Genomic DNA, 20,426 nt, shown 5'->3' with positions numbered 1-20,426 from the left:
CAAATATCAAATTCTTAATGAGGTTCTTTTGACCTCCAGCTAACTCTGGGATACTTCAGAGGAACCCTGAGGCATCTCAGCATCTCAGAGAGATTAAATTAACTAGGATTATTTGGTATGTTAAATTACATGGGAAGCATTGGCAAATGAGTGATAAGCCTTCTCAGGTTATACTGTATGAGTAAATATCATTAATATAGACATTATAGAAATTACATGAAATTTCTAAAATTTGGATATGTCCTGATATATAGTGTTATTGTTACCCCCAAACTGGGTTTGCCTCTTGGTGGGTGTCAAACTAAAAGACACAACCAAGCCAAACATAGGGAGAAGGATAGCTTTACCACTTGCAGCAAGTAAGGAGAACACTGGGGTCTTTCCCAAAGCAGTTGTCTCCCCAGCAGCAAAATTGGGGCAGTTTTAAGCTAAGGGTACATGCATATTCATGAAGGGGCTTGAGCAGAGGAGAGTTCAGCATTGAATTGGGGCCACGTTCAACCAAGTCCAAGCTTTAGTTGACTGAACTCACAAGGGTCAGAAAAAGTCATCATCATCCCTTAGGTTCCAGTTGATCCTGTGACTGAGTGCCCAAGGGGGGTTTAAATTCTGCAAAACAGCTCAAGAAAGTGCTTCAGTCTAGCCTTTACCATGGAAACAGAACTGGGAGTCTTTACATCTGATTTATCTTTGTTATTGTTACTTCTCTTGCCTGATAACAGTTCTTTTGTTCCCTTAAGATTATTATTACTGAGACCTGTTCAAGAGCAAGCATTGTTGCCAGGTTTAGATCACAAAATGGCTGAGGCCTAAAACGGCTTCTCTTATGTCAAAAAGCTATAACTGATTCTTTTTTCTCCAGGGACCCCCTAACCTATCTGCTAATATTATCAGTCATTATTATAGTTATTATATTAAAATGTTGTGTGTCACAGCAGTAACAAAGTTTCTTTGTCAATTACATCATAATCAGGTGTTTAACTGCCTTTTAAAGTCTTTTGTCATGTATAGACAGTTATTATTGTACTCTGATGCTTTTGCAAAAGTGCTTCATCTTCTAGAAGATTCATAGGAAGGACTTTTGGACAAGCACAGTTTCTGGTAAATTTCAGATCATACTGCTGAACTGGGTAAGAAATTAAAGAATCCTAATGGAAAATCTGATGGCTTCATAAAACTACTAACAAAAGAATTGCTTACTCAGTGAACTGATGAATATGGTTATAATTTTCATGGTTTTTATCTGGAATATTATTGGTTTTGATCTGTGTTTTCCAGATATAAGGAAACCTTTCCCCTCATGGTAATTATGACTTAAAGCAATTTGGTAAATTACCCCTTTGTAAGTAGAACTAAAACATTTATCTTTTCTCTCTACCTGATCCATCCAGAAATTGGAAACTCTTAGGTTCTGAACAGACTTATCAGGTGAACAAGAAAGGCTGCCTCCTGGCAGGTACAGGAATCTTGATATTTTGGGGAACTCTAGAGGAGAGAAGTTCACCCAGGAAGAATCTAATGGCAAGTCCTTGGCATGACTTTCCTGGCCTTGAGAGGCCTATTAAAAGTTGTCTGAACAAACATATGGACACCAAGGGGGGAAAGTGGTGTGGCAGGTGGTGGTGGTGTGATGAACTGGGAGATTGGGATTGACATATATACACTAATATGTATAAAATAGATAACTAATAAGAACCTGCTGTATAAAAAAATAAATTAAATAAAATTCAAAAATTCACACGCAAAAAAAGTTGTCTGAGACTCCTTATGAAAAGTTCCAGTACAGCCAGTGTAAAAAACCCTATGTGACCAATTAACCAGACTTATTTGGTAAACAAATTAGTCTTAATTCGGCTATATTTGGTAAAAGTGAGGGTAATTTTAGAAAGAAAAAGATTATGTTTCAATGGATATTAAATTCTAGTTCTGTTACTTGAGGTCTATATTTACTCTCTAAGACTCGCCTCCCAGATAACTCACCTCACAGATATATAACAATATGTCTTTGAGTTCTTCGGTAGGAACTAAGGCCCCCACCCAGTTCCTGGAGGAACGTAACTTCAGGCTGAGCACAAGATTCCCGGAACACCACCTTGTTTCTTCACCACCACCAAAAACAGGAAAGTCACATACTCTGCAGCCCTCACCCCAAATTTTGCCCTTAAAAACTCTTCCTCCCAAACCATTGAAGAATTCGGTTTTTTTGAGCACGGGCTGCCTGTTCTCCTTGCTTGGCCCTTGCAATAAACCTTTCTCTGCTCTAAACTCCGACATCTCAGTTTGTTTGGCCTCACCATTTTTCAGGCACACGAACTTGTCTTCGACAACAATAAGAAGTCTGAAAAAAAATGTTGTTGAGGTACAAGTCCACTTTGACCTTCAATTAGCACCATTTCTGTGTGGCTGAAAGGTTTCACTCCCCAGAACCATCTGTTAACAAGTTGAGGACAAAGACTCCATGACCTCCTTGATGATCTGCCCTGCTAATAGCAGAGCCTGGTACCTAGTAATTGCTCAATCTATATATGTTGAATCAATATCATGTATCCTATGAATCTTTCACAGTACTTGCTGAGTTGAATAATGCAGTACAAATCCAGGTTATTTCAATAAAAACCAAGTCTGACAACCCTAAGGCACAAGAGCCTTACTTTACACACTACTTTCCATAAACTTCCAGATACCTTGCTTTAAAACACTTGTCTTTTACTAAAAGTCCACACAAATACTTCATCCAAACTTGCTCAGCTTTTCCAAGCAGGTAATTGCTTCTGCAGCACCAGGGTCACGTGTCTATGGTAGCGCCTACTGCTTGGGATTGATGTTACTCAGTTTATGTCTCTCATCTGCTGGGCTGTGAGTTCCTGGAACTTGGCTGTTTTATTCACTCTTTACCCAAACAAGTGGCTAGATGCATAAGGATAGTCATAATGAAAATGTTGGTTTGTGCACATAGTTGGAGCAATCCATGCCCAGGATGATTTGTGCTGTATTTGTAGGGTACATTAAAAAAAAAAATTCACATATTAAAAATCTTTGAATTCCCCAATAAGTTCATATCAACTCTGTGTATGAGTAAGATCAATTTCTCGACTTGACTAAGGAAACTGACTCACAAGTTCAAACCCTGAATCCAAGGTTACACAGAGAAGAGGCTAAATATGCAGGTTAACTTCAGCTCTGAACAGCGGGACGTGCGCCGGAGGCCTTTTGTATTCTTTGGGCCACCGTAGCCGGATCCTCTCTCCGTTCCCTCTATTTATGCGCCTGCGCACTGGTGGAACGCCGTCCATTTCTCCAAGGACGTCGTTGTTGAGGTGAGTCTTGCGCGTTTTGCGTCCCTCGTTCGGATTTCCGTACCTGCCGCCTCCTGCTGCCTGCTGTCGGTCTACATTGGAGCTAAATCGTTACTCTGCATCTCTGGGGCGGAAAACCTCGGACCTCTCGCCCTCGTCGACCCCAGCAAGTCCTCGTTGCGGCCTTTTAGGGGAGGCGGGCCGGCGGCGCGGGTCCCACGGGGGCGGGTTTGCTCAGGGGCCTCGAGGGACCGCCGGGCTTTTGAGACAGCCGGTCCGGGCCCGGTGGCCGCTGATTTTTTACCGCCTTCAGCGTGACCTTCGTTGCGTCTTTTGACCTGTCTGGTCACAGTGTCTTCACCTACAAAAAGGGAAGGTGGTTTCTTCCTCATCCGTTCCAGAGGCTCAAGGAGCACCGTCGGCCCTTAGTGGGCGTCAGCTTTGTGGTAGTGTTTGTGATTGGAGTTGGGAAGCTGCAGGAGGGTCACCGGGCCTGTGGTAGGAGTGCAGGGGTGGGCTCCCGGCAGCCCCCTGCGCGCGCCCACGACCTTTACGCCCCTGCCCGGGCCGCGCTCGCCGAAGGTCGGGAGGCCGGCCCGCGCGCCGCGGCCTTCAGGCCCGGGTCACAAAGTGGGCCCTGCGGGACCTGCTACGGTCCCGCCCGAGTGTTAGTTCTTGACTGCGTGACCTTGAAATAGTCCCGTAACCTTCCTGCGTCCCGGTTTTCTCAATAAAATGGGAAAACAGCTGTGTCACAGGCTGAAATGAGTTGGTAGTAAGCTTGTAGAGTTAATGCTAGGAATGTTTGCACTTGTGATTCCCCATCCAGAGCCGCTGCTAATCTTCCCTGTAGTTGGGTGAGGTTTTTGTCGTTCTTGTTTCCTGGTTACTACTGTTTTTCTGCGATCATCTTGCTTATTTAGGGTGGTCGTCCACCGTGTGAGAAGATGAAACCGCTAAGCCAGTAAAGACCTTAGGCTTCGGGAGAGGAGTAGGTCCACTGTCCTGCCTGTGCCTCTCTGGGTACTAAAATGCATTATGCAGAAGAGTTCTTTAGGTATCTTATGTTCTAAGAGTTGTCTTTTATTATTTTAGCTGTCAAGGAGAAAAACTACCATGGCTTCCAGTTCTTTGACAAAACCTCAGATGCGTGGCCTTCTGGCCAAGCGTCTGCGATTTCATATTGTTGGAGCATTCGTTGTCTCCTTGGGAGTTGCAGCTTTCTATAAGGTATGCATGTTTTATTTTTACTTTGTGCTCATGGTCCAAAAATGTGTTTTAAATTTGAAAATGTATTTTATTTTCATAGATAGCATATAGAGTCTTTTATTTTTTTTAAGATTTTTTTTGACATGGGCCATTTTAAAATTCTTTATTCAACGTGTTACAATACCGCTTCTGTTTTATGTTTTGGTTTTTTGGCCACGAGGCATGTGGGATCTTAGCTCCCCAACCGGGGATCGAACCCGCACCCCCTGCATTGGAAGGCAAAGTCTTAACCACTGGACTGCCAGGGAAGTCCCTAGAGTCTTTTAAAGAAATTCCCTCTTTAATGTGCTCCTTTCCTCTTACCCTTTCTCCACCCACCTAAGTGTGATGGGAAAGTATCTTATTCCCCAGGTAGCTTGTCCTCCATCTTTAAATGAAGCTGTCTTAGTTTGCTAGGGCTGCCATAACAAAATACCACAAACTGGGTGGCTTCCACAATAGAAATGGTTTTTTTTTGAGGCTGAAAATCCAAGATCAGGATAGCTGTGGGGGACTTCCCCGGCAGTCCAGTGGTTGAGACTCCGTGCTTCCACTGCAGGAGGCACTGGTTCTATCCCTGGTTGGGGAAATAAGATCCTGCATGCCCTGCGCCGCGGCCAAAAAAATTGTTGGCTGTGGGGTTGATTTCTGAGGCCTCTCTCCTTGGCTTTGTATTCCTGTCTTCTCCCTCTTATCACATGGTCCTCTGTGTGTTAGCATTGTTTCTGTCTGAATTTTCTCCTCCTCTAAGGATGCTAGTCATGTTGGGTTAGGACCCACCCTAAAGACTTCATTTTAACTTAATTACCTCTTTCAGGGCCTTAATAATAGGATTCAAGATAAGTAGGATTCAAGGTGAACAAAAACTTGGTGATTTATGTTGTCTTTAGATATTGTTTCTAATAATTAAAAAAAAATTAGTCCTAAATGTGATATGTTACTTTTTAGTTTGCTGTGGCTGAACCAAGAAAGAAGGCATATGCAGATTTCTACAGAAATTATGATTCCATAAAAGATTTTGAGGAGATGAGGAAGGCTGGTATCTTTCAGAGTGCAAAGTGATTTTGGAATATAAAGGTAATATGGTTATTTGAAATTACTGTTTAAAATCTTTTAACTGTGGCAGTATATATAAAATATACAGTCCTAACTGTTTTTAAGTGTACAGTTCAGTATTGTCAAGTACATTTACATTGTTGTACAACCAGTCTTCAGAACTCTTTTCATCTAAGTAGTCAATTTTATCTATATACCACATTTTGTTTAATCATCTGTTAATGGACGCTTGGATTGCTTTTGGCTACTGTGAATAATGCTGCTGCTTTGTGTGCAGATATCTCTTTGATACCCTGCTTTAATACTTTTTTGAGTATATACTCAGAAGTGGAGTTGCTGAATCATATGGTAGTTCTGTTTTTAATTTTTTAAGGAACCGCCATACTATTTTACATAGTGGCTGCACCATTTTTTACTTCACCAACTTCTGTTCACAAGGGTCGCAATTACTCCACATCCTTGTGAACACTTGTTTTCTGGTTTTTTGATAGTAGACATCCAAATGGGTGTGAGGTGTTGTTTTATTTTGGTCTTCGTTTGCATTTCCCTAGTGGTTAATGATGTTGAGCATCTTTTCCCATGCTTTTTGGCCATTTGGACATTTCTCTGGAGAAATGGCTATTCAAGTCCTTTGCCCACTTTTAATTGGATTGTTTTTGTTGAGTTGTAGGAGTTATTTAAAACTCCCTATCAGATATGATTTAGATATTTTCTCCCATTCTATGGATTGCCTTTTCAGTCTGTTAATTGTGTCCTTTGATGCACAGACATTTGAAATTTTGGTGGAGTCTAATTTATGTAATTTTTCTTTTGTTGCCTGTGCTTTTGGTGTCATGTTTAAGAAATCATTGACAAATCCAGTGTTGTAAAGTATTATATTTTCTGCGAAAGTTTTATAGTTTTATTAGCTCTTACCTTTAGGTCTTTGATCCATTTTGTTAATTTTTGGATATGATGTTAAGGGGACATGAACACAGGATGTCTTTCCATTTTTGTCTTTAATTTCAGCAGTGTTTTGTATCTTTTAGTATACAAGTCTTTTGCCTCCTTGGTGAAGCTTATTCCTAAGAATTGTATTTTTTTTAAATGCTAATGTAATTGGGATTGTTTCCTTAATTTGCTTTTCTGATTATTCATTGTTAGTGTCTAGAAACACAGCTGATTTCGTGCGTTGATTTTGTATCCTGCAGCTTTGCCGAGTTTATTCTAACAGTTTTTTGTGTGCGTGTGAAATCTTTTTGGGATTTCTGCATGTAAGATCAGGTCATCTGCAGAGGTAGTTTTACTTCTTCCTTTCCAATTTGGATGTCTTTTTTCTTCCCTAATTGCTCTGACTAGGACTTCCAGTACTATGTTGAATAGAAGGGTTAAGAATGGGCATCCTGGGGCTTCCCTGGTGGCGCAGTGGTTGGGAGTCCGCCTGCCAATGCAGGGGACATGGGTTCGAGCCCTGGTCTGGGAAGATCCCTCGTGCCGCGGAGCGGCTGGGCCCGTGAGCCGCAATTACTGAGCCTGCGTGTCTGGAGCCTGTGCTCCGCAACGGGAGAGGCCGCGACAGTGAGAGGCCCGCGCACCGCGATGAAGAGTGGCCCCCGCTTGCCACAACTAGAGAAAGCCCTCGCGCAGAAACGAAGACCCAACACAGCCATAAAAAAAAAATTAATTAATTAATAAATTAAAAAAAAAAAAAAAGAATGGGCATCCTTGTTTGTTTTTTTTTTTCTGACCTTGGAGAAGCTTTTAAGTCTTTCACTATTGAGTATATTAGCTGTGGGTTTCTCATGTATCACCTTTATTATGTTGAGGTAGTTTCTTTCTGTTTTTTATTTGAATTTTTTTTAATCATGAAAAGGTATTGAATTTTTCAAATGCGTTTTCTGAATTAGTTGAGATGATCATGTGGCTTTTTTATACTTCTGTGGTATAGTTTCATATGTTGAATCATCCTTGGTCATGGTATGTAATCCTTTTAATGAGCTGTTGAATTGTTTGCTAGTATTTTTTGAAGGATTTTTGCATCTGTATTTGGGATATTACTCTGTAGTTTCTTGTGTTATATTTGTCTGACTTTGATATCAGGGTAATGCTGGTCTTATAGAATGTTTTATATTCTTAAATGAGATGGTGAGTCAGATGTGGCCACAAGAGACATGTGAGAGGTTCAGGAAAACATGGTGGGGGCCAGTCTCTCCGCCATACAGAAATGTTTAAGATGTCTTAATATAAATATATAGAAAACAAAAAATACAGAGTGAATTTGGAATTGTTCCCCCCCGCCCCCCTTCAGTTTTTTGGAAGAGCTTGAGGAGAATTGGTGTTAACTCTTTTTTAAGTGTTTGGTAGAATTTCCCTGTGAAGCCGTCTGATCCTGGGCTTTTCTTTGTTGGGAGGTTATTGATTGCTGATTTAATCTCCTTACTTAGTTATAAATCTGTTAATCTGTTTCTTATTTCTTGGTAGGTTGTGTGTTTATAGGAATTATTCCATTTCATGTGGGTGATCTAATTTGGTGACATAATGTCCCTTCTTTAATTTCTGTTTTTAGTTGAGTCTTCTTTTTTCTTAGTTTGACTAAAGGTTTGTTATATTGGTTGATCTTTGCAGATAACCAGCTCTTTTGATTTTGTTGATGTATCTCTAGTGTTTTTCTGTTCACTATTTTGTTTAATCTTTATTTCCTGCTAGCTTTCGTTTATCTTGCTTTTCTTTTTCTACCTTTTTAAGGTGTAAACTTAGGTTGTTGACTTGATCTTCTTTTTAAATTTCTTTTTTATTTTTTGGCTGCATTGGGTCTTCTTTGCTGCACGTGGGCTTTCTCTATTTGTGGCGAGTGGGGGCTACTCTTCGTTGCGGTGCGCAGGCTTCTCGTTGCGGTGGCTTCTCATTGCAGAGCACGGGCTCTAAGCGCGTGGGCTTCAGTAGTTGCAGCACGCGGGCTCAGTAGTTGTGGCTCACGGGCTCTAGAGCACGGGCTCAGTAGTTGTGGTGCATGGGCTTAGTTGCTCCGTGGCATGTGGGATCTTCCCGGACCAGGGATCAAACCTGTGTCCCCTGCATTGGCAGGTGGATTCTTAACCACTGCACCACCAGGGAAGTCCTAAATTTCTTTTCTGATATCTACTTTGACCCACTGGTTGTTGGAGAGTATGTTTAATTTCAACATATTTGTGGATTTTTCTATTTTCCTTCTGGTATAAATTTCTAGTTTCATCTCTTGTGACCAGAAAAGATACTTCATGTGACTTAAGTATTTTAAAATCTATTGTCTGGTTTTATGGCCTAACATGGAAATTAATCCATATGCACTTGAGAAAAAAAAATGTGTATTCTCATGTTAGGTAGAATGTTCTGTATTTGTCTCTTAGATCTGATTGGTCTGTAGTGTTCAAGTCCATTTATTTTCTTAATGGTCTTCTGTCTGGTTCTTATAGCCATTATTGAAAGTATTTTAAGTCACCCACTATTACTGTAGAGCTGTCTATTTCTCCCTTCAATTCTGTTAGCATTTGCTTCATATATTTCAAAGCTCTGATGTTTGGTGCATATATATTGATATTTATAATCTGTCTTCTTGGTGAATTGACCCTTCTATCATTATATAATGTCCTTTGTCTTTGTAACATTTTTTGACTTAAAGTCTGTTTTGTCTGCGATTGGTATAGCTACTCTTGCTCTCTTGATTGCTGTTTGTATGGAATCTTTTTCCATCCTTAGCTTTTAAACTATGTGTGTCCTTGGATCTAAAGTGAATCTCTTGTAGACAGCTCATAGTTGGACCTTGTTTTGTATCCATTCCTCAGATCTATGACTTTTGGGGAGTTTAAACCAACCTATTGTTATAATCTATTTTGAATTGGTAACAACTTATTACAATCACATAGAAACTTCTCTTTTACAACGCTGCTCCCCTACTTTGTTACTAATGCCACAAATTGTATTTTTAGATATTGTGTACCCATTAACATAGATTTCTTTTTTTTAGAGCTTTTGTCTCTAAATCCTACAAAATTAAAAGTGGGGATATGAAACAGTTACAACACTGGCTTTTGTATTTATTCATATATTTGCCTTTGCCAGTGAGCTTTATATTTCCACATGGCTTTTGAGTTACTGCCTAGTGTAATTTTTTTATTAATGTATTTATTATTAATTTTTGGCTGTGTTGGGTCTTTGTTGCTGTGCATGTGCTTTCTCTAGTGGCAGTGAGCGGGGGCTACTCTTCGTGTTGCAGTGTGCGGGCTTCTCACTGCAGTGGCTTCTCTTGTTGCGGAGCGTGGGCTCTAGGCGCACGGGCTTCAGTACTTGTGGCTTGCGGGCTCTAGAGTGCAGGCTCAGTAGTTGTGGTGCACGGGCTTAGTTGCTCCGCAGCATGTGGGATCTTCCCGGACCAGGGATCCAACTCATGTCCCCTGCATTGGCAGGCGGATTCTTAACCACTGCGCCACCAGGGAAGTCCCTGTCTAGTGTAATTTTGTTTCAACTTGAAGAGCTCTCATTGCAGATCTGGTAGTAATGAATTCCTTATCTTTTAGTTTTTTTTAAAATCTAGGAATGTCTTAATTTTCTTCCTGATTTTTGAAGGACATTTTTGCTGGTTATAGTATTCTTGGTTGGTAATTTTTGTGTGTGTGTGTGAGCACTTTGTATTTACCATCTGACATCCTTGAGACCTGCAGGGTTTCTCCTGAGAAATCCACTGATAATCTTACAGAGGCTCCCTTGTAGGCGATGAATCATTTTTTTCTTGGTGCTTCCAAGATCCATTGTCTTTGGTTTTTGACAGTTGGATTATAATGTGTCTTCGTGTTGGGTCTCTTTGGGTTCATCTTACTTCCAGTAACATCTTGTATTTATATATCCATTTCTTTCCTCAAATTTGGGAAGGTTTTGGCCGTTATTTCTTCAAATAAACTCTCTACCCCTTCTCGCACTTCCAGAATACATACGTTGGTTTTTTTGGTGGTGTCTCATAAGTCACTTAAACTCTGTCACCATTCTCATCAGTGCTCTGAGATAAAGATAGAAGCAGTCCCTTGGGAAGCCCTCAAGTAAGCCAGAACATTGCATGCAGGGTCTTCTCTTTTCCTTCTGCCCTGAAGGAGGAGTCAGGAATTGGTCACTTTCCTCCTGACCACACTGCTGCATTGAGGAGGGGGTGGGGCAAGGGTGAGAAAAAAGTGCACGACATTTCCTGCCATTTTGAGTGCAGCTTTTTCATATTTAGGTGTTTGCTTGGTTGTTGCAGCTTAATTGATTTCTGCAGTTCTCACAAACACACTTTGGTCCATGTGTCGTTGCGTTTTCTCTTCGGGAGTAGGGGTGTGGAGCTTTGTTATTGCACCATCTTGCTGACATGAAGTTGATTTTATTGTTCAGAATCATTTTGCATGTTGTGCTATTACTGCTAGATTGGCATCAGGAAAATCACATTTTTAGAAGTGCTTTAAAAAACAAGTTTTTGACAGTTATTTTTAGTTTGTTAGTTTGTTATTTTTAGTTTGTTATTTGGATGTCCATAGGTGACTTGGTGGCTTTCCAGAGATTCTGGTTTGGGTGGTTAAGGTCTACTGCCTTATAGACAGTGTGATTAAGGTTCTGTGTCTAGAAGAGGACTGGCTTGTGTGCTGAGGAAAGGTCATCTGTTAAATTGATTTGAAAGCATGTGTCCAGTACCTGATGAAACTATTTGTACTGTGGAATCTTGTAATTCATGTGTTTAACTTCATTCAAGCTCAACAAAATAGTGAGGTAGAACAATTCAAGTAGAGTTAAAGATCCTGTCTACCACCCCAGTGTGAGTTTGCTGTGACAAGGGGAATGTGAATGTGCTTTTTTTTTTTCAGGCAGACTGTTCCTGAAGGAGCATTCCAACTGCCATATATATGTATGTGTGAGAGAGTGTGTGTGTGTGTGATCTTTCCCAAGATCTGGGGTGTGGGGGAGACCTGCTGTATTGGACTCAGGTCAGTTTTGTAAAAGATTCAAGGATAATTTTGACTATGAATAACTTTTGCTTAATATAAGATTCAATTCTATTACATTCCATTTCTATAGTTGTTTATATTTAATATAAAGGCGGTATCTGAGTCACAGATAGATACATGCCACAGTTTAATATATATAATAGTAGAAAAACAACTTTATTCCCAGTGGTTGGAAAATTGATAAGGAATTTATGACATTCATATCATGGACTATTATGTCCCTTAGAATTGGTAATCACAGAGTAACAGAAATTAGTAGAATAGAAAACTAAGAATGTATTTTGTAAAGGGTGATCTATGTTAAAGAGTGCACAGAAAAAAAGGCTGAAGGTAAAAAGATCAAGAAAATATTAGTGGTTGTGTGTGGAATCTTAACATTGCTGTTTTCTTGTACCTTTGAAATTTTCAAAACTTCCACAGTGGGTATGCATTTCATAATCAGATGTTAACAGGCTGATTTTTTTAAATATATTTTTTTTACCTTTTACTTACAAGAAGTTGATTATTTAAAAAACAATAAGAAAAAGAGGAACAGATTTGGAGATAGGAATAGAAATGTTGTTTAGAACAGATGGGCTACTGGTTTTTAAGAACAGTATGGGTATGAGAAGGGAACAGAGGGGGGGTGGACTTGAAGAAAAAAAGCAGAATTTGGTAAATGAAAGCAAAAAAACCCCAAAGTAAGGTGTGAATGTCCCAAGTGGAAAAGAGGCTGGTCAGGGAGGTTAGGGAGCCTGGGGGAGAATGGACCTGGAGCCCAGGCAGCCTGAACAGGGCTGCTCCTGGGCTAAGGGTGAGTGATCTAAGTGTGGCTTCCACTGGTAGCAGTAGACCTCAGGGGATCTCCAGGGTGGTGAGGTATTAAGAGAATGATTGTCATTAACTTGGCCACTCTGTTTTTCTCCACAGAATTTCTTTGGGTTGAGTTCCATGGAAGTTTGTCACTTACCTGTGTTCCTGAACTATGAACTACTAATATCTGGGCTAAGGAATAGTTTCTCATGATAAATAAACGATTAACAAATACTGTGGACACTAAATTTTTGTGCAGTTACTCTTGCTGATACATATAGTTCGGGGTACTTGCATTAGAATTGGTCGTATCATTGGAATTAAATTAGAACTTATTGAAATCAAGTTATCATCGTAAGATTCATAATTTTTTAAAATTTTCATTGTTTTAGGACATTTTTGATTCCTCTCACATTTTGTCCATTTCACTGAGGTAACTGCCTGGGCCATGGGTTTAAGGGGTCTGCGTGAGCCTACATGACTACTATACTGTGGGCTCTTAAAAGGAACAGAGACTTGCCTTTCCAATAAAATGTCTTTGGAGTTCATTGTCGCTGGATTGCCCTACCGGATCCAACCACTGGACAGATGTAATAGTAGGTAATTAAAATTTAAGGTTCTTTACTCAGTATTACTTTATTGAAGACCTAACTGTACAATATGGAATATACATCTAGTCTAGAAAAAGTTGTGTTATTTAATTGGAATTGCTATTGAGTAATGTCTGCTAATTTAGAGTGTGGTAATAACATTTTTTCAGGGAGGTCTTAGGACCTTTCTCCCCTTTAATAATTGTGGTTTTGTTGTGATAAAAGTGATACTACAGAGAGCTTTAAGAATTAAGTGTATTTTAGCCACAGCTAATCACCAGTTCTTTTATTATGTTAACAAAAATTTTCTTTTTAACTCGTGCAAAATTCCTGAGTTCCAATGATGTAAACTGTAATAAACTCAAGTATGAGTGAAAAGCTGCATTTTAAGAACCCACATTTATGTGTTATCAGTAATTCAAGGATTCCTTTTATTTTAAACAATTTCATATAACAATTCTTAAAGTAGTATGCAAAATTACCATACGACTTAATACATATTTACAGTCTTAAAAATAGTTACTCTTGAGGTTGACAAAACTTTCCTAAATGAGTATGATTACAGCAAAGTAATGGTGGAACCATTTTTTCCATATTCAGCCTGAATTTCCATTAACAGCAAACAACTATGCAGTGACCTCTTATGCCCAATAACATGTGAGGCTTAAGTTTAAAGAAAGTTAAAGTGGGCATTTGAAATTGAATTTTCTTAGCATCTCACAATTGTAGGTATCAGGTTGTAGGCCCAAGTTTGGATGTAATGAGTAAAAATGTGTTTTAATTGGAGTATCAAATTTTAACTGAATATTAAAGGTGGTCCCTGGTGACCCAGGATCTTAAGCCAAATCCATCTTTAAATACAAAAGAATGTCAGATACTGGGAATATCTTTATGCTTGTGATCAAGCCAAGTCAGCAAAATAAACTATTGTTCAGGTTAATGTTCGGGTTCTTGAGTCTGCCAGTGCATCAGGGTGAGTCCTTCCATAAGAATATCCAGTAGTGGGAGTTCCCCAGTAGTGTTTTGCTTATGGAACTAAAGAAACTCACCTGAGCACCTGGGGTCTGTTTTTATCAGTAGATAAAAAAGATTCTCTAAGCTTGCCTAGTAAAACAAACTAGAAAAACATTTTTTCCAAAAATGTACCTGGACAGTCATCAGAATGTTTTGTAAATTTCCATAAAGGTTTAGGAATGTACATGGCAGCTTTCACTTAAAGAAACAGCATCACATTTAAGTAACAAATAATTTATTAACAAGTTAAAAACAGTAAGCTCCTAAGCATTTTATTTCATATAAAGAATCTGAACCTCTGCAGACGAGGGTATTTATTAGGCAGTTGTCTCAGCCTAAAAACAGATGCAACTGGGGATGAAGTTTTAATCTGTTTCCAAGGCCTGACCATGTTTTGTGTTGGAGTTAACAGAGCCTAATTATAGTCGAAATTTTAGCAAACAGCAAAAAGGAATGTATTTTCTGCACGTGATAAGATTAATAATAGGATTCTGTTCATTGTCCCCAAATGGGAAAGGAATAGGTTTTTTTAATCAATCAATCAGTCACTCAATTTTGAAGTATCTTAGTTTTGGGAAAAAGGAAGAACCTGAATTAGTTTTGGAAGAGGCTAGAAAATTACTATAACAATTATAGAACAGTGGGTTTTGCCCACATTAGATGTTGTTAGAGCTCATTAGGTTTCTTTTTCAGAAATAAATTGCACAAGCAGGAATCAACACCTCAGAGGGGACTCAAGGGAACCCTTTCCTCAGGGCTTTATTTTTCACCATGGTAAATTTACTGATGAAGACTTGGGCAAAGTGTGGATCAACCATATAATGGTATGTTTTCACAGTGGAAGGGAGAGGTTCCACAGTCACCACAGGGCATAGTGTCTGCATGGAAGAGCAGCTGGGGGCCAGGTGACAAGACGTCTTTGTGATATAGTCCACAAGTCTGTTATACTGTTGCTCTGACAGTCTCTCTCGAACTCCATCCACCTGGGATCCAAGAAAAGATTTTTTAAGTTGCCAAACGCTCATAAGGAGACTTCCATGACAAAATCATTCCTTCTCTTGCCTTGATACATTGGATGTTGTGCCTTTTAGGTTATCTAATAAAGCCACCGAATAAGCATTTGGTGTTGTGTAAAACTCCCATGTTTGAAGTTGACGATTTCAGAATATTTTACTCATTAACTAACTCTCAAAACATCTGTCACTGGCTCTTTACTAGCCTAGTCCAGGAACAAAGGAGAAAAGTGTCTTTCCTCTGCTTGAATCTAATCAATCAACATTAAACCCTGAGATAAAAGCTCTGTTTGCTTGTCTCCACAAACCTCTCCAGACAGAACCTCTTTACCTCTTTCAAACCCAGTGGCTTTGGACAGAGCATTAGAAAAACAAATACCTTTTGAACTGTAACATTTTCTGCTTTTATAAATACTAGGATTTAAAGCCAGAGAAAATAAAAAAACTGGGCAGAGGAAGGGGAAATTTTTATGGAAAAGAGGGAGGATGCAAAGTACATTTATGGTTCATAAAAGTCTGGCTCCTCTTCAGTGGAACTCAAATAGGAGAACTGAGATATACTACCTAAGTTCTTAAGAGAGATTCTCTGAGAAAGTACCCATCAAAGGCAAGTGGAGCTATAAATTCCTCCCATCCTGAAATTCTGTATCTACTGTGTAAATCAAGTGGAGTGGGAAGTCTCCTGTGTAAGCCACTGACCTGTGGGGATCAGGTAGCCACTGACCTTTCAGTGGTCTTTACCTACCAAATGTTGGGAAGACTACTCTGGAAGAATTATAAACAACATTTTAATGAGCGCTTTTTAGGTTTTGAAATAGTAGTAAAGAATTTATATATTTCTGTGTAGGGCACAGAGACGATGCAGCCAAGGGTGTCTTAAAAGCTGCAGAAAGCCAGTGGGATGGTAGAGAGGGAGGTCTGCCTGCCAGAGAAATAAAGGAATAAGTAGGGCATCCATTAGAGTTCCGTCTCATATTTTTAAGCTTGGGAAAGAAAATAAAGGCCCCCAAAGATTCACTGACAGATGAAAGCTGTGCACCACCAGGCAAAAGCCAGCGCTCTGATGATATCATTTGATGGGGTCAGGATTCAGCTGGAAAGCTCTGAATACACAAGAGTCTTAATTGCTCCTCCTGAACAGCAGCACAGGAAAACCCGTGTTGTGAAAGGAACATGGCCAAGGAATAAATTGACCTCCTGACTCATGGTGAGCCTCTCATAAGGGATTTCAGTAATGTGCCAGGCATATTAAGCAATTATTACCCTAAAAATGGCTGCATTTAACTAAGAAAAGCAAATGCTGGTTTTTAAAAAAATCCTGCCATATTTGAATATACCAAATGATGTCATCTACAAATTAATTCCTTCCAAAATTCAAAGGAGCTGTGTTTCCTAGCATCTAGAGCAAAAATCCCAGAAAAGCCATTTCATGTAAAGATTTTAAAATACTGTTCTTTAGTTTTCACTGGAAGATAAGGGGTAGGCTTCCCAGCCCAGCGTCACACATCTGTGGATTAGGTTGGGCATGGCCACTGAGGAAAGTGTATGGTCAGGCAGCACCGCTGAGTGACTCCCCTACTCCCATTTTGAAAATACACTGGATTATAGTGCTATTAAGGAAGGGTCTACTATCTCTCAAAAAAAAGACCATTTTGTTCTGCAGCTTGGGTCTCCATCGGGGTGAGGGAGGAGGTTAGGGTGTGGACACAGGATTAGTCGGGCAGTTACTTTTTGTTAATAAGGAGTTGGGGTTTAGAGGTAAAGGAAACAGTGCAGTTTGGAGGCTGAAAGCATGCTTGGTATCTACCGGTTTGCCCAGGTCTGCCCAGTGCCGGGTGCTGCTGTGTAAGCTCAGTAGCTGCCCTGCAGTATTCCTGCCCTCAGTCATCTCTTCCTGCCTCTGTTTCAGCCACCCCTTCACCCCAACTCTGTTATCACTGAACACCAATGGGAAACGAGTGGTGAGCATGGCGTCCAGAGTGTTAGTGCTTCTGCCTCTAACTCACTGATCCCATGGTCTCAATTAGCCTTGGCAACTTCTGGCGGGGGGGGTGGGGGTGGGGAAGGGGTGACTCCACCTGTCATCTCAGTAACCCCCGGAGAAACTGAGGTCTGTTCCCCTCCAGCTGTAATTCCCCACAGTACCCCCTCCTCAAGCAGAAAAGCCAAAGAGAAGGATCACAGTTGAAGACAGTTTAACAGCTAAAGATGATTCTCTAGTCTCAATAGTTTAAGAAAGATCTGAAATATTTCCCAAGCAACTAAGGAATAACAATGGTCACAGATATTCCTCAGGGCTTTGGGAGCTTCTCGTTAAGGACCAAGGACTTGAAGATAATGATACTATCCCCTGCCAAGGCCTGTAGCCAGAACACTCCTGCTTTATTGTCATCTGGATCAGAAGATTTTGGCAGATCTAATAAAGACAGGCTGGACATCTGACCTCTGTTTATTCCCAGAAAGTCATCAACTCGAACCAGCAATGTAGTCTTAGTGCCAAGCCCCAGCTTAAAGCCTGACTGATTACGATCCAAGAAACTAGAGAAATCTCAGAGTTGTTGTGGTTGGCTGCCTTCCATCTTCTCAAATAATTTTACGCAAACAGTGGTGTGAGGGAGACGCAGGCTCCCATACCAGGAAGAAAATAATGAAAGAAGGAATCAGGCAGGACCTGCTGGAGGCAGGTTTGCTGTCCTCTTCCTGGGGCTACTCAGACCCTAAGTTAGGACCAGCAGGCTACACCTTGCCTCTGATCCATCCCCATCAAGCTGTGTGGGAAAAGATGTCTTGTCTCTGAGGTCAACTCTCAGGGCCCCATGGATCAGGCAGCAGGGAGGGCAGGGGCAGAGCAGTTTTGCAGTGGGTGCACCTGCTCACCTCTGACCCCTGACACCCAGAATGCCCCACCTGAACATCCATTCTACATCAACTTATGTGGAGCCGGGAGCCAGCAGCCAGCACATCTCAGGAGCTGTGTGGCCAGGGAGCTGCCCCAAGAGCCTGAGCAGCATCCCCAGGAGGTGCCCTGTGGTACTTCGGGGATGGGAAACCGTCCTACTGGAAAGGGAACACAGAGCCACACAAAATATAGGGCAGGGGATGGGAGAGAGTTGACAAAATTTTGACCCTGAACTCTCAGGAGTTGGGAATGAGGGAGGGGAGTGAGTCAGGCCTCCTGGTTTGTGAGCTTGCAAAGGTCAGGCCTACTGCTTGTGCCTTGTTTCACTCATGACACCCCTCACTTCTACGGTGGTCCTCGCCTGTCCCTGCTAAAGTGACCTGCTGCAGTCACTCCCAGGCCACGTGCAGACTTGGGCCTGCTCTGTGGGGTTCAGACCAGGAGGCCTGCTTCGTGGAGTATTTGCATGGAATTGCTGCGTTGGTCCTGGCCCTTCTTGTTCAGACCTGCTTGTTTTGAAGCTCCAGCACCCCAGCTCCATGACAACCAACCTTCAATTCCTTTGGTGGCTTAGCCCCAGCTCTTGAGTCCATCGGCCTCCTTGCTGCCCACACCCCTTCCCCTTGGCAGCCCTCCTGGTCTCCAGCACCCACTCCAGACGCTGCTGGCCCATAAATGCCTGGTACCTGCGGTCACCCTGTGTCTCAACTTTGCCGGCAGCTGACCCTGGTCACCCTGTTTTCCGAAACGTACCTCTACGTCACAGGCCACTCTTGGCTGCTTAAGCTGCACGATGAGCAGGTTGCTTTGCTTGCTGTCCTGCGCACAGTCGATCTCCGTGACAGGGAAGGCCTGCTGCTGGGTGTCCTCGCTGACACTCACCACGAAGAGCACTTCCGACGTCAGCAGCAAGCACCCTTCGTGCTCCTGGCCCGAGCCCCTCACCAGAACCACATCCAGGGCCATGTGGACTTCTGGTCTGCCCAGAGACTGAAGCATTTTCCTGTTTCAGAGGAGAAAAATGAGGCCAAGCCAGCTTAGAAAAGATGGTCACTTATCAGGGCTCACTGTTTGTACCAAGGCAGAGGCCCTCACCAATCTGATTATTTCAGTTTGAAATGTAATTGTCACTTTAATTCTGATTCTGGTCAACAGAACCCAGCTCCTCCTGGAGACAAAGATATCCCTTGGCTTTGGTAATTCCTTTTCTCCCCATTAGAAATGTCACCCCTAATTAGAACACTGGCTCCATAGAGAATCTCAGGCCCTCTTGCAGGCCCGGGCACCTCTGCCAGCGCGCATCCTCCCCCTGAGTGGGACGTGTGGGAGGGGGCATTGCGTCCTGCTGCCAGCCCACATCCGTGGATGGCAGCCTTTCCCCGAAAACAGCTGCTCCTCTTGGGCTCCCCTGGAAGTGTGGCCCGTTAGCTTGAGAGCAAGCCAGGCCCTGTTAACATACAGCGCACGTGTACAGTTGAACAAGTGTCTAGATAATTTTACCAGACGTATTTGACGTGGCTATTTGGAGCCTGGTCAGCATGCAGATCACTTGGCTGATAGCGCTGTTTGGGAAGCTGAGAAAGTCCAGCTCCGTGTAAAATACCTGTGGTAAGAGAAGTAAGGGAGTTTTACTAGCTGTTTTCTGGAAAACAGTTTCATGCTACAGTGATGTCATCTGCTTAAAGCCATCCATAAAATGCTACAGATCCAAAATGATATCACATCTTTGGAAGCAAGTATATAGATAATCATTAAACATTGCAATGCTCTTAACCCTGGTGATCTTATATTAGCTGCAAACTGAAATATGAATGAGCTACAGTCCAAGCATAGACTGGCAATTAGAGGACGCATAATGCTCCTGGGAGTAATCAGTCTGGAGCAATAGCTTACACATCATTTACAATTTATGTGATACAAAAGTCAAGATTGTTAGTTGACTTCCTTGCTTAATATTACAATACTTCCGTATCTGTGCTGTGGCTGGTGAAATAGAAAACACAACATACACAGAGATGCACACAAAGGCACACGGTTTGTCTAGATGCAGTATTTAAGTGACTTAATCCAGCTGTTAAACATGAATCCATATACATTTATGAGTGCTCTTGGGGCCTCTGGTTTACTACACGCTCTCCCTGTGCCAGCACCAGACGAGGGCACCCAGCAGCAGTCATGCAGCCCTCCAGAGAGACGCTTCGGAACCAAAGATGGTACAGCATGTGTGCCTTCCGAGGGCTTGTAAATGTTTATAAACGAGGCACAGTCATTAGACTAAGAGTTAGTGGTTTGTAAAACCTTCAGTGCAGTAATAAAAGTTTTACAGGAATGATGGAAACCAGCAAGGCCCATGTGAGGCTCTGTTCTGAGGTGCTCTTACATAAGGGAGAGTTCCTCAGCCTTGGGAAACACACAGTGAGGGACAATGGCATTTTCAAGACCAGAGGAATTTATGAAGTATAAGTTGACTTTACCTCACTGCAGTCTATAGCAAAAAGGAATACTGTTTTTATTAACGTGTTAAGTATTTGATA

At 41.5% G+C, this 20,426-nt stretch overlaps 2 protein-coding genes across 9 annotated transcripts in view; one reads left to right on the top strand and one right to left on the bottom strand.

The window, feature by feature from the left end:
- Window positions 1-3,260: 3,260 nt before the first annotated feature.
- COX6C (cytochrome c oxidase subunit 6C) lies at window positions 3,261-12,624 on the top strand. 3 transcript variants are annotated; one of them, XM_068526002.1, is made up of 4 exons: window positions 3,261-3,317; window positions 4,392-4,526; window positions 5,493-5,621; window positions 12,494-12,624. In XM_068526002.1, exons 2-3 carry the CDS (start codon window positions 4,413-4,415, stop codon window positions 5,604-5,606), a joined length of 228 nt encoding a protein of 75 aa, XP_068382103.1. In that variant the 5' UTR covers window positions 3,261-3,317; window positions 4,392-4,412; the 3' UTR covers window positions 5,607-5,621; window positions 12,494-12,624. The 3 variants fall into 3 exon arrangements, with proteins under 3 accessions (XP_068382103.1, XP_068382104.1, XP_068382105.1); XM_068526003.1 differs by lacking the exon at window positions 3,261-3,317 and adding an exon at window positions 3,327-3,462; XM_068526004.1 differs by lacking the exon at window positions 3,261-3,317 and adding an exon at window positions 3,724-3,742.
- Window positions 12,625-14,198: 1,574 nt separating this feature from the next.
- VPS13B (vacuolar protein sorting 13 homolog B) overlaps window positions 14,199-20,426 on the bottom strand; it is a 765,002-nt gene continuing 758,774 nt past the window's right edge. For all 6 annotated transcript variants that reach the window (XM_068526229.1, XM_068526230.1, XM_068526225.1 and 3 more), the window contains exons 60-62: window positions 19,393-19,495; window positions 18,646-18,895; window positions 14,199-14,963 (exon numbers count right to left, since the gene is read on the bottom strand). In XM_068526229.1, the coding sequence (XP_068382330.1) occupies window positions 14,715-14,963; window positions 18,646-18,895; window positions 19,393-19,495 (602 nt within the window). In that variant the 3' untranslated portion in view covers window positions 14,199-14,714. The remainder of the gene's footprint in view (window positions 14,964-18,645; window positions 18,896-19,392; window positions 19,496-20,426) is intronic.

This window comes from Eschrichtius robustus, chromosome 17 (genome assembly GCF_028021215.1).
Source record: "Eschrichtius robustus isolate mEscRob2 chromosome 17, mEscRob2.pri, whole genome shotgun sequence".
NCBI lineage: Eukaryota > Metazoa > Chordata > Mammalia > Artiodactyla > Eschrichtiidae > Eschrichtius > Eschrichtius robustus.
This window is presented reverse-complemented; position numbering and strand designations above follow the sequence as displayed.